General features: G+C 36.0%; 1 protein-coding gene across 3 annotated transcripts in view; it reads left to right on the forward strand.

The window, feature by feature from the left end:
* Positions 1 to 12,057, forward strand: part of CENPK (centromere protein K) — a 38,787-nt gene that overhangs the window by 2,716 nt on the left and 24,014 nt on the right. For 2 of the 3 annotated variants that reach the window (XM_047752646.1, XM_047752507.1), the window contains exons 2-4: positions 6,410 to 6,560; positions 9,253 to 9,309; positions 10,973 to 11,045. In XM_047752646.1, the coding sequence (XP_047608602.1) occupies positions 6,444 to 6,560; positions 9,253 to 9,309; positions 10,973 to 11,045 (247 nt within the window). In that variant the 5' untranslated portion in view covers positions 6,410 to 6,443. The remainder of the gene's footprint in view (positions 1 to 6,409; positions 6,561 to 9,252; positions 9,310 to 10,972; positions 11,046 to 12,057) is intronic. The other variant, XM_047752573.1, reaches the window with a different exon arrangement.

Below are 12,057 nucleotides of genomic sequence, written 5' to 3' on the forward strand. Positions count from 1 at the left end.
TAGCTACACACACACACACACACACACACACACACACACACGAGTTTCATATTTTTCATATTGATAATGAGTTTTATTGGCTAGTATTCTATGAAATGGGGAAAGATCAATTTGCACTTAATATCTAAATTAAGGTATATTTATAATAGTAAATTATGTGGGTTTTTTTTTTTTTTTTTGCTTAAAAATATTCTAAAATAGGGAGTTTCCGTCGTGGCTCAGTGGTAAATGAGCCTGACTAGTATCCATGAGAACGTGGGTTTGATCCCTGGTCCTGCTCAGTCAGTTAAGGATCTGGTGTTGCCCTGGAGCTGTGGTGTAGGTCGCAGATAGGCCTCGGATCTCATGTTGCTGTGGCTGTGGTGTAGGCTGGCAGCTGCTCGGTTTCACCCCCTAGCCTGGGAACCTCCATATGCGGATTGACAGCCCTAAAAAGACAAAAGCCAAAAAAAAAAAAAAATTCTAAAATAGTTAATGATTGTTTATTGTTTTATGAATTTAGCTGCATATTTTGTGTACAGGAAGGAAGACGCTCAGTGTATACGTTTTTGGATGGTGTAAGTTATTTAACCAATCTTCTACCATTTGACATTCAGATTAATATTAAAGTTAATAGCAGATATTGATGTGTTTCTTTATATGCTAGGTACAGTTCTAAGAGTTTTACTTATGTTAACTCACTTGATTGTCATAACAATCCTATAGAGTAATAGTATCTTCATTTTACAGATAAGGAAACTGAGGCACTGACAGTTTAAATAGCTTGTCAAAAGTCATATGGCTTATAAGTATTGAAACCAGATTTAGATTTAGACAGTGTGATTATAGAATTCACTCTCATAAAGTGTTTCACAGATAATTCTGCATCAGTAAGCAGACTTGTGTAGACATGTAAATATATCTATCTGTAGGATTATTCCTAGGAGTAGACTTTCTAGGTCAAATGATAAATACATTTAAAATTTTGAAGAATATTGCTAATTATCCTAGAAGGGATTGGTCTGCAGCAGTGCATGCCTTTTGTTCTACACTATTGCCAATATTATTTGTTATTCATTTTTCAATTTTTCTAGTCTGAATGAAGAATATCTTTTTGTTTAATTTGTGTTTTTGTGAGTTGTTAAGGATAAGAATGCATTTTTCTACGTTTGAAAGGTATTTTTTTTTTAATTCTTGATTTGTGTTCTTTGCCCATTTCCATTAGATTGTTTTGATTGTTGGCCTTTTTATTACAAAGTAAAATACTGACACACACAAAAAAAATCCCACAAAAAATAAATGTTAAGTTTAGAAATTACTATAAGGTGAACTTTACCACCATGCAGATCAAGAAATAAAGCTTTGATAATCACCTCAGAAGTCTCTCCATTTGACCCATTCCAATCACAGCCCTGTGTCTCCTTTTATCTCCTCCCTCTCTGTCCAAAAGTAATAATATCTTGCTTTTATAGTGATGACTTTTTTATGTTTTTTTTTTTTCTAGGGCTGCACCCATGGCATGCGGAGGTTCAGAGGTTCTGAGGCCATGGTTTGAATTGGAGCTTTATCTGCCAGCCACAGCCACAGCCATGCCAAATCTGAGCCTCATCTGCGACCTGTACCACAAGTCATAGCAATGCCAGATCCTTAACCCACTGAGCAAGGCCAGGGATCGAACCTGTGTCCTCATGGATACTAGTTAGATTCATTTCTGCTGAGCCACGATGGGAACTCCTTTTTAGTGTTTTTTTTTTAATGATTGGTTGTTGGTTTTTTCTTATTTATGGTCATTTATTACTTATTAAGGAAATTAGGTATTGGGTGCCATATATATATACATATTTTAAGTTTTGGGGTTTTAAATTTTAACTTTTTAATATCTTTGTATATTAAGAATTTTAAAAATTTAATATAGTTTTGTATTTTACTTAGTTTTGTTTAGAAAGGCCATTTCTAATCTAAGACCTAAAAAAATGTTTCTCCCTTTTCTTTTTTATGGTTTAGGTTTTTTGAGGGATGAAGGAGTAGCGTAAAGATTGAGAAATATATATTTAGGCTTATTCCCCCCAGCCAAATACCATGCAGTTTGTTAATGAGGGTAGTTATATAGGCCAAAGAATACCTGAAAAAAAAAATCAGTGTATGTCGTAGGTCTATAAAGGTGTAACTCTAGAAAGGCTTTGTACTGTGTTCCATTTTTCTTTTTTCTTTTTTTAGTCTTTTTAGGGCTGCACCTCAGCCTATGGAGGCTCCCAGGCTAAGGGTCGAATTGAAGCTATAGCTGCTGGTCTCACCATAGCCATAGCAACGCTGGACCCCAGCTGCATCTGTGACCTACACCATAGCTCACGGCAACACAGGATCCTTAACCCACTGAGCAAGGCCAGATTCGTTTCCACTGAGCCACGACAGGAACTCCTGTGTTCCATTTTTTTAATTTGCCTATTTATGTGCTAATTGAACACTGTCATAATTAGTATAGTTTTATAATATGTTTAACACCTGGTAAGGCAAGTCTTACATCTTAATCTTCATGAGGATCTTGGTTTTTTTTGTCATTTGTACTTCCATATAAGTATTAGAATTAGCTTGTCAAGTGCCACAAAAATTAAAACCTAAAATTTTGAATTAAGATTTGGTAGATCATCTTGGGGGAAATTTATGTCTTTACAATATTGAATCATTCAATCTATGACTATCTCTATTGACATTTTATTTATTTATTTTTCTTTTTAGGGCCGCACCTGCGGCATATGAGAGTTCCCAGGCTAGGTGTTGAATAGGAACTGCAGCTGCCAGCCTACACCACAGCCACAGCAGCACCATATCCGGGCTACATCTGTGACCTACACCACACCTCGTATCAACGCCAGATCCTTAACCTACAGGGTGGGACCAGGGATCGAACCTGCATCCTCATGGATAGTAGTCAGGTTTGTTACCACTAAGCCACAATGGGAGCTCTACCTATTGATATTTTAAAAACCTCTCTGTTGTTAAATAATAGATTAAGCAATAGAAAACTTACATTCCATATGAATAAAAATATTTTGGGGAGTTGGGTCATTTTGATTTGCATTTGATGTTGTAGGATAAACATCCTCATTGTTTTTTTACTGCTCTGTCTACCTCCTTAAAATTGCCAAACTTTGAATCTCATGCCACCAGACTCTGCTACCCATCATTTCTCCTTGTAGCAGTTATATTCAAGATTTCTTCATTCCTTGAGTATTTTTATCTCTTCGCTCACTATCACCGTCTTCTGCACTACTATCTTAATTCTTGGTGGTTTTAATATCCATGTAGATCATCTTTCAAATAACCTGGCCTCTTTTTTCTTGACCCCCTTTCCTCCGATAATTATATTCTTCATCTTAGCTACTCACTCTTACGGTAATACCTGAAAGACTTTGTCATTCTTTCATTTTGTCTCTGTCTGGAGAAATGTTGCTACACTATAGAGGAAAACACACAACCATGTTCTTCTTTCACTTTAAATTCATGACTACTAATCTCAAGTGGGCCTTTAATGCCACCCAGCAATCTTATTATTTTACCCTCTCTCAATCCCTTGTGAATCTGTTTTAACTTTTTTTTTCTGTTCTTAAACCTCCAGTGCTTTTTCCCTGTCTTTATTCATAGCTGATATCCTTAGTTACCATTTCATTAATAAAGGAGAAACAGTCCACATAGAACTTCCACAAGCTCCTACCAACACATTTCTTCACCTGCCTGTATCTGTGCCCCAATATTCTGCCTACCTTCCCATTAAAATGAACTGTACGTGCATCTATCTGGAGCCAACTCCGTCTACTTGTGTATTGGATCCAATTCTTTTTCCTCTCCTTCCTCTTCTGCATCATAAATGTTTCCTTCTCTTATTGTATCATATAAAGAAGCTGTATTTTCTCCCATCTTAAAAAACAACAACAATAGGAATTCCCTGGTGACCTAGTGGTTAAGGACCTGGCATTGTCACTGCTGTGGCTCAAGTTTGATCCCTGGTCTGGGAACTTGTGCATCCAAACAAAACCCAAACTCTCTCCATCCCAAATCTCCCTCCCGCTGGTACTCATTTCTCCTTTCCTCTAAATAAAAAATTCTTGAAAATGTTGTATATACTGGATATGTCCAGTTCCTTGCCTTATAGTCTCTCTTGAATCCACTCTAGACAGGTTTCACTTCTACCATCCTACTAAAACTGCTATTATGAAGGTTAACAATGACCTCCATTACTTTAATGAAATTGTGTGACAAATTAATCTAAAACTGAGAGGTATAAAACACCCATTTATTAGGCTTAGTGACTCTTTGCATTGAGAATTCAGACATCACACAGCAGGGACAGCTTGTCTCAGCTCCACAGTGTGTGAGTTTTTGTCTAGAACACTCAAAACCTGAAGACTGATTATCAGAAAATTGGTTCACATGTGTGTCTGGTGGTTGATGCTCGCTTCTGGCTAGTTCCTTTCTGTGTGAGCTTCTCCAGGTGCTAGTTTGTGCTTCCTTATAGCATTGTGGCTGGGTTGCAAGGGTGAATATTTCAAGATGTAAGCCTTTCACGACTTAGTCTTAGAAGTCATGTGACTTCACTTCTGTTGCATTCTGTTCATAAAAGTAGTCAGAAAGTTATATTCAGATTCAAGGGGCGGATAAACAGTCTTTGCCTCTAGATGGAGCACAACAACCTAAAATATTGCTATTTTTGGAAAAATGCAGTCCCCTATCCATATTGCCAAGTGAATTGTAAATTCTCTGTTTTTATCTTATTTGATCTACCATTAGCATTTGATAATTCATCACTCCTTTGAATACTTATCTTAGATTTCAGGATATCATACTCTTGTTTTTCCTTTTGCCTTATTAGTCACTCCTCAGAGTATTAAAGTGGTTTTTTCCTCATCTCAATCTCTCCAGGTCTGGAACTCTTCTCATTTCTTTCTGTACAGTCTTGCTTTTTTGATCTCACCCAGACTTGTGGCTTTAAATATGCGTATGGGAATGACTCTCAAATTCTAGTCTGAAACTTTCCCATGAACTCCAAACATGTATATCCAGTTGCCTAAATAGCAGTTATACTAATAGACACCTTAAATTAACACATCCTACACTCCCTCAGATTCTTGCTGAATCTGTCTCTTCTACCATCTTTCCCTTCTCAGAAACTAGCATCTCCATCTTTCTAGTTGCTTAGGCCCAAACTTTTAAAATAAGAATTGATTCATCTTTCTTTGCTGCTCTACATACAGACTCTTAGGAAATCCTTTTGGCTCTGTCTTGGAAATATATTTAGAACTGGATATTTTGTATCCTAGTCTCCATCTTACTTGTATCATTCTATAGTAGGCTTTCTAACTGGTTTTCCTGGTTCTTTCCTTACTGGCTGTAGTTTGAGTTATTATAATGTTAAAATGTAGTACAGGAGTTCCCCTCGTGGCTCAGTGGGTTATGAACCAGACTAATATCCATGAGATTGTGGGTTCAATCCCTCAGTGGGTTAAGGACCCAGCGTTGCCCAGTAATCTGTGGTGTATGTAGGTCACAGATGTGGCCTGGATCCTGCATTGCTGTGGCCATGGCATAGGCTGGCAGCTGGAGCTCCAATTCGACCCCTAGCCTGGGAACTTCCATATGTTGCAGATGTGGCTCTAAAAAGCAAAACAGGAGTTCCCGTCATGGCGCAGTGGTTAATGAATCCGACTAGGAACCATGAGGTTGCGGGTTCGGTCCCTGCCCTTGCTCAGTGGGTTAACGATCCGGCGTTGCCATGAGCTGTGGTGTAGGTTGCAGACGCAACTCGGATCCCGCGTTGCTGTGGCTCTGGCGTAGGCCTGTGGCTACAGCTCCGATTCGACCCCTAGCCTGGGAACCTCCATATGCCGCGGGAGCGGCCCAAGAAATAGCAAAAAGACAAAAAAATAAAAAATAAAAAATAAATAAAATAAAAAGCAAAATAATAATAATTCAAATCATGGCATTTCTCTGTTTAAAACCTTAAAGTGGCCTACAAAGCCCACATAATCTCACCTTTATTATCTCTCTTTCCCTGAATACCTACACACCTTCCTTCTCCATGTTTTTGCTAAGTTGTCAAGTTCTCATTGACCTAACATAACCACCTTATGTAAAATTAAATTGTCCCAGTCTTAGCACTCCCTGTGGTTTCTTCCTTGTCTTGCTTTTCTTCATAGTACTTATAAATTATTTGATATATAACACTGTATATTTTAGAAGTATTTTTATTTTATTTATAACTTATTTATTTATATTTATTTAAGTCATTTTAGCTTACTGTTTTCCTCAACTACATTGTAAGCTTCATAGTTGGAGGGATTTTTGCTTATTTTTTTCACAGTTGCCTCGTTAGCTCCTAGGTGAATATCTGGCAGTTAATAGTTAAAAATTATTAAATGAATAATTTTTACTTTAGTTTCTCTTATAAGGCTAAGAAAATTACAAGGCACATGTCAGTGAATCAGCAAGATCTAGATCCAGATAGTACCACAGATGTGGAAGATGTTACAGATGCTGAAGAAGAACTTATTAAAAAATGTGAAGAAATGTGGAAAGATATGGAAGAAGTAAGTATCAAGAGATAAAAGTAACATACCAATTAATACTATAAGATTGAATTCAATTTTAATAATAAACTTAGCAAAGAAATAATTATGCTTGTTCCTGAAACCAGTATATTATATGATAAATATTTATATATTTTTAGACCTATAAGCGTTCATTTAAGGAAGGTTTGCACTAGATGAGTTGTAGAAAGAGAAAAAATTATGGCAGTCCCTGTCCATAAGGAGACTATCATCTAATGGGGACAATAGCATCTTATATTAGAAGTTGTGTGTTGAAGTTTGAAGATTCTACTTAGGATACTAAGCCTGGACTAAAGGGGTCAAAGATAGTTTTCTAAAAGAGGAAATAACCGAATTCATTTCTAAAGGGTAAAGCCAGTTAAAGAGAGAGGTATACATAGCAGAAAATACAAAACATACAATGTTGGGAGAGTCTAGAGCACTCCAAGTAGAATAGTATCAAATGTAAATTAGGAGAAGAAGGAGTCATGGAGTGAGATGGGGGAGGTAATTAGGGGCAATCACATGAAGGATTTTGTGGGGTGGATATTATGGGGAACCATAAAAGGATTATAAACATGAAATGACATGAGATATGTAGTTTGAGAAAAATAATTGGTACTTTTGAGACTACAGATAGAAAGAGTGTTCATGAGGCTCTAATAGTAGTTCTGGTAAGAAGTACTGAAGGACTAAGTCTTACCATTGCAGATAGAAGGATGAATTCAAGAGATATTAAGGAGGTTAGACCAGAAGGACTTGGAAATTAATTGTTGTGAAATGGGGAGGGGAAATTACAAATAGCTTCAGCTTCCTGGTTTGGGCCATTGACTGGTTGATGGGGTTATTTCCTACAGTAGTGCATAGAAAGGGGGATAACACATAGTCACAGAGTTTGAGTGAAAATAGGAATTAATTTAGAAAATGTTGTGGTTGAAAATGTAAATAGGAGTTCTCGTCATGGCTTAGTGGTTTAATGAATCCGACTAGGAACCATGAGGTTGCAGGTTCAATCCCTGGCCTTGCCAGGGTTAAGGATCTGGTGTTGCCATGAGCTGTGGTGTAGGTTGCACATGTGGCTCAGATCTGGCATTGCTGTGCCTGTGGTGTAGGCTGACAGTTGTAGCTCCGATTAGACTCCTAGCCTGGAAACCTCCATATGCCATGGGCGTGACCCAAAAAAGACAAAAGACAAAAAAAACAAACAACAACAACAAAAGAAATGTAAATGCATTTCAATATATTTTGAAAATGCATTTATATTTTCTGAGCTAATGTGATAGACTCACTTCTATATTATATAGTATGCTGGTAAAAATTTGTTTTACTTTACCTAGTGTAATATGTGATGTAAACCACAGACATTTTTGCCTCCTATTCTTCCCACTAAAGTTTCAGATTAAGGCAGGTTAGTGGGTTTTTTTTTCTCTTTTATTCTTTTAAAACATTTTTTTAAACGTTGCTTGGTACTCTATTACTAGTGTATTTTCAAATAATTTATATAATCTTTTTTCTTTTGCTTTTGGAATGTTTTCAGTATAGAAATTTGAATTTAAAAATAAAAAAAAATTTTTTGACCTAAAGATACTGCAGCTAGATATAAATACAAATAAAATTTAAATTGCCCATATTTTTACTGAGATCACTGTTAACAGTTGTTACATATATTTTTTAATGGCACAGTAATGGTGTCTCCTGAAGGATTTATTTTCTTATGATCTTGACCAACTGTCTTCTGTCTTCTTACCTCTTTATTTATTTGTTTATTTTTTTTTAGGGCTGTACCTGTCACATGTGGAGTTTCCCAGGCCAGGGGTCTAATCGGAGCTGTAGCTGCCGACCTACGCCACAGCCACAGTAATGCCACATCTGCAACCTACACCATAGCTCACAGCAACACCAGATCCTTGACCCACTGAGTGAGGCGAGGGATTGAACCCACAATCTCATGGTTCCCAGTCGGGTTCATTTCCACTGGGCCACATCAGAACTCCTTTTCTTTTTTTCCTTTTTAGGAAGTTCATGGGGTAGGGGTTGAATTGGAGCGGCAGCTGCCAGCCTATACCACAGCAAAGCAAGATCAAGCTGCATCTGAGTGAGGCCAGGGATTGAACCCACATCCTCATGGATATAGTCAGAATCCTAACTCACTGAGCCACAATGGGAACACCTGTTTTTTTTTTTTTTTCTTAAGTTCGTTATTCTTTTGCCTTTATTTTTATTTTTATTTATTTTTATTTATTTTTTTATCTTTTTGGCTGCCCCATGGCATATGGCATTCCCTGGCCAGGGATCAGGTCCAAGCTGTAGTTGCTACCTAAGCTCCTGCAGTAACATCAGATCCTTAACCTACTGTGTGGGGCAGGGGATCAATCCTGTTCCAGCCCTCCCAAGACACTACTGATACTGTTGTGCCACAGTAGGAATTCCCTTAAGCTCAGTTTTCGTTCTGTGTTGAGTCTAGCATCCATTTTTACTTTTGTTGTATTTCGCTTTGGGACTAGTTTGGCTGCCTTCCTGACTCTCTTGCTTAGGAAGTAAGGGCTTTAAACAAACTCTTCTCTTACATCAGCTATTTGTATATTGCTTTAAGTGAATATTACATTGACTAGTATAAAACGACATGGGAAGGGAATTATCTGTGGTTTATAGTATAGTGTGTGACTTGTTTTTCTTTACTTTTTAAATCAAGTGTCAGAACAAGTTATCGCTTGTTGGAACTGAGACACTCACTGATTCAAATGCTCAGGTATGAATCCTTTTGTTATTCCTAAAAGTAGGGAAGTAGAATTTGTTGTGTTTTAGATAAGAAGTGTATCCATCTATATTTATGCCAAGCGTAGTAGCTTTTTATTGCCCATATGCTTAATGATTTTAGAAAAATTATTCTTTCTGATTTAAGAGAAGTACTCTAAAATCTTTTTGAATAAGCTATTATAAATACATTATTATTAACAACTACACATACATTCAACTTCGAGTGAATTGCTTGTTAGCTGGTATTATGATACCTTCTTAAAAATTAGAACAGACTTTCCTGTTTTGTTTTCTGCTGCAGTAGCCACAGTTATTTCACAGTGTGGAATCTTAACGGATTTTACCCTAAGCTTAAAAAACAGATTAAGATATCCGTCTTAATAATCAAAGACCTATGGAATTGGCTTAGAAATATACCAGTGAATCAGTGCAACAGATTAAGAATTTAAAATATGACAAACATGATAATTCTAGTCTATGGGAAAGGGATGAAGTAGTTAATAAATGATAGTGGCACAACTAGATATCCATCTGGGAGAAAATAAAATTGGACTTCTAGGGGAGTTCCCATCGTGGCACAGTGGAAACGAATCCGACTAGAAACCATCAGTGAGTTAAGGATCCGGTGTTGCCATGAGCTGTGGTGTAGGTTGCAGACATAGCTTGGATCCCCCATTGCTGTGGCTGTGGCGTAGGCCAGCAGCTGTAGCTCAGATTAGACCCCTAGCCTGGGAACCTCCATGTGCTACAAGTGCAGCTCTGAAGGGCAATAAATAAATAAATAAAATAAAATTGGACTTCTGGCTTTCATTATATAAACATAAATTCTAGTTGGATTGCTTTGAAAATCTTATAAGAAAAGTCGAAGACTAGGCAATCTAAGTAGGGACAGAGGAAAATGTCTTGGCTGTTAATAGAAATCTAGACATTGAAAGAAAACTTAGATTTATTTGACTGTATAAAAGTTTTTAAATGTTTTATTGATAAAAAAATCCTAAGAATGAAGTTAAATATCAAATGATTACAATGAAAATTTTCCAAAAGTGGTGGGAGCATGTCAGGAGACATAGGAACCAATTGAAGTCATTCCTTCTGTCCAAATTCGGTGTCATGTGAGCATCAAAAGGAAAAATGTCTTCAGTTGATTATAACAGTATGAGAACATAAAGAGCTATGAGCATTATAGTAATAATAAATTGGGGAGAAAAAGAAGAAAACAAATTTGTCTCTTTTGGAAGTTTCTACTACCCCAGATCTTTAAATATTAAACCATCTTTTGTAAAAAATGTTATATCCATCAATAAATAGTGTTCTGTTGTGCAGTGTAAAACAATATTGTATTTGTAAAAACATTATACAATAAATAATCATTTAGTTTCCTTGGGAAATGTGGTTCTTTTAGGTCAAATGGTAAAGCTAGAATTGATCTTTTTAATACTGAATCACTGGTATTATGGAAATTTATGAGCTATAATTAGTGTGGTTTACAGCAAAATTCTGTTGAGAATGATAATTTTTTATAGTTTAGATGATTATTAGCCATTTATGTAAGGAACTTCTTGTGTTAAAGTATTAAGACTGTCTACATTTTCATCTATGAGTAGATGTGAATATTCCATAAGAAATGACTTTGTTTTATTCTTTTTTTTTAATAGCTGTCTTTATTAATTATGCAAGTGAAATGTTTGACTGCTGAACTTAGTCAATGGCAGAAAGAAACTCCTGAAAGTAAGATTCTTATTTTTAGGTTTATATTTTTGTAAACAAATTAATGGTGAATTAGTTTAATGATCACAAGAATTCAAGATCCATTTAGCCTTCTTGAAATTGCCTAAATTCCATTGCTATTAGAAGTCACCTTATTTTTCTTTTATTTTTTAAACACATTTTATGCTTATTTATTATTATAGATGAATGTATTTGTCTCACATTAGAGCATAGTAATCTTGATTATGGAGCCTTAATTATAGCTATCATCTTTTCGTCGTAGTCATTGTTTTATATGCTTAGTAGAAACTGTAAATTGTTTCTTAATAAATGAAACTTACCTCATGGAAGAAATAAAATTATTTTAGATACTTACTAACATAAGAGCCACATAGATTTTAAGTTGCCTTTGACTTGTCCAACTGAGGCCAATTATATTTTTGCCTTTAGCTGAGAAATAGAAGTTGGCTTAAAAATTCATAGTTAGAATACTCAACTAAGAGATGTTTTTCTGTTACGAAAGCCTACATTTCTTTGTGCCACATATATGTCTATATTTGATCTTCCATATGGATTGAAACCTCTTTTTTCATATATGTCTCCCTTCTCCTGCCCCTCTGTCTCCTTTCTTATAGGCACCCCCCACCCCAACTTCCTGTCTAAATTTCCTTCCCATTCTCTATTCCAATTATTGGGATTCTTTTCCACATATTCTCTTCCTAAACAATTTTATCTGCATTCTTAATTTAAACTACTATATTCACAACAGTGTCTATAATTGTTTTATGTCTTCCCCACCACCTAGTAGTCTTTTTAATTTCGGTACTTCTGATAGGTATGTATATACAATTGTGATTCTAATTTGCGTTAAACTCTATCTTATTATCTCTTCTAGCATTATACTGAGCATCTCAAGTATTGCTTGCTCAATACTCTGGTGTTAAAATGTTGGTTTTCTCCAGTTGACTGTGTTTAGTTCTTTTTGCTTCTTACTTGGTATGCCTTTTCAACATTATATTTTCTGCTCCTGTTG

Source organism: Phacochoerus africanus, chromosome 1 (assembly GCF_016906955.1).
Source record: "Phacochoerus africanus isolate WHEZ1 chromosome 1, ROS_Pafr_v1, whole genome shotgun sequence".
Classification (NCBI taxonomy): Eukaryota; Metazoa; Chordata; class Mammalia; order Artiodactyla; family Suidae; genus Phacochoerus; species Phacochoerus africanus.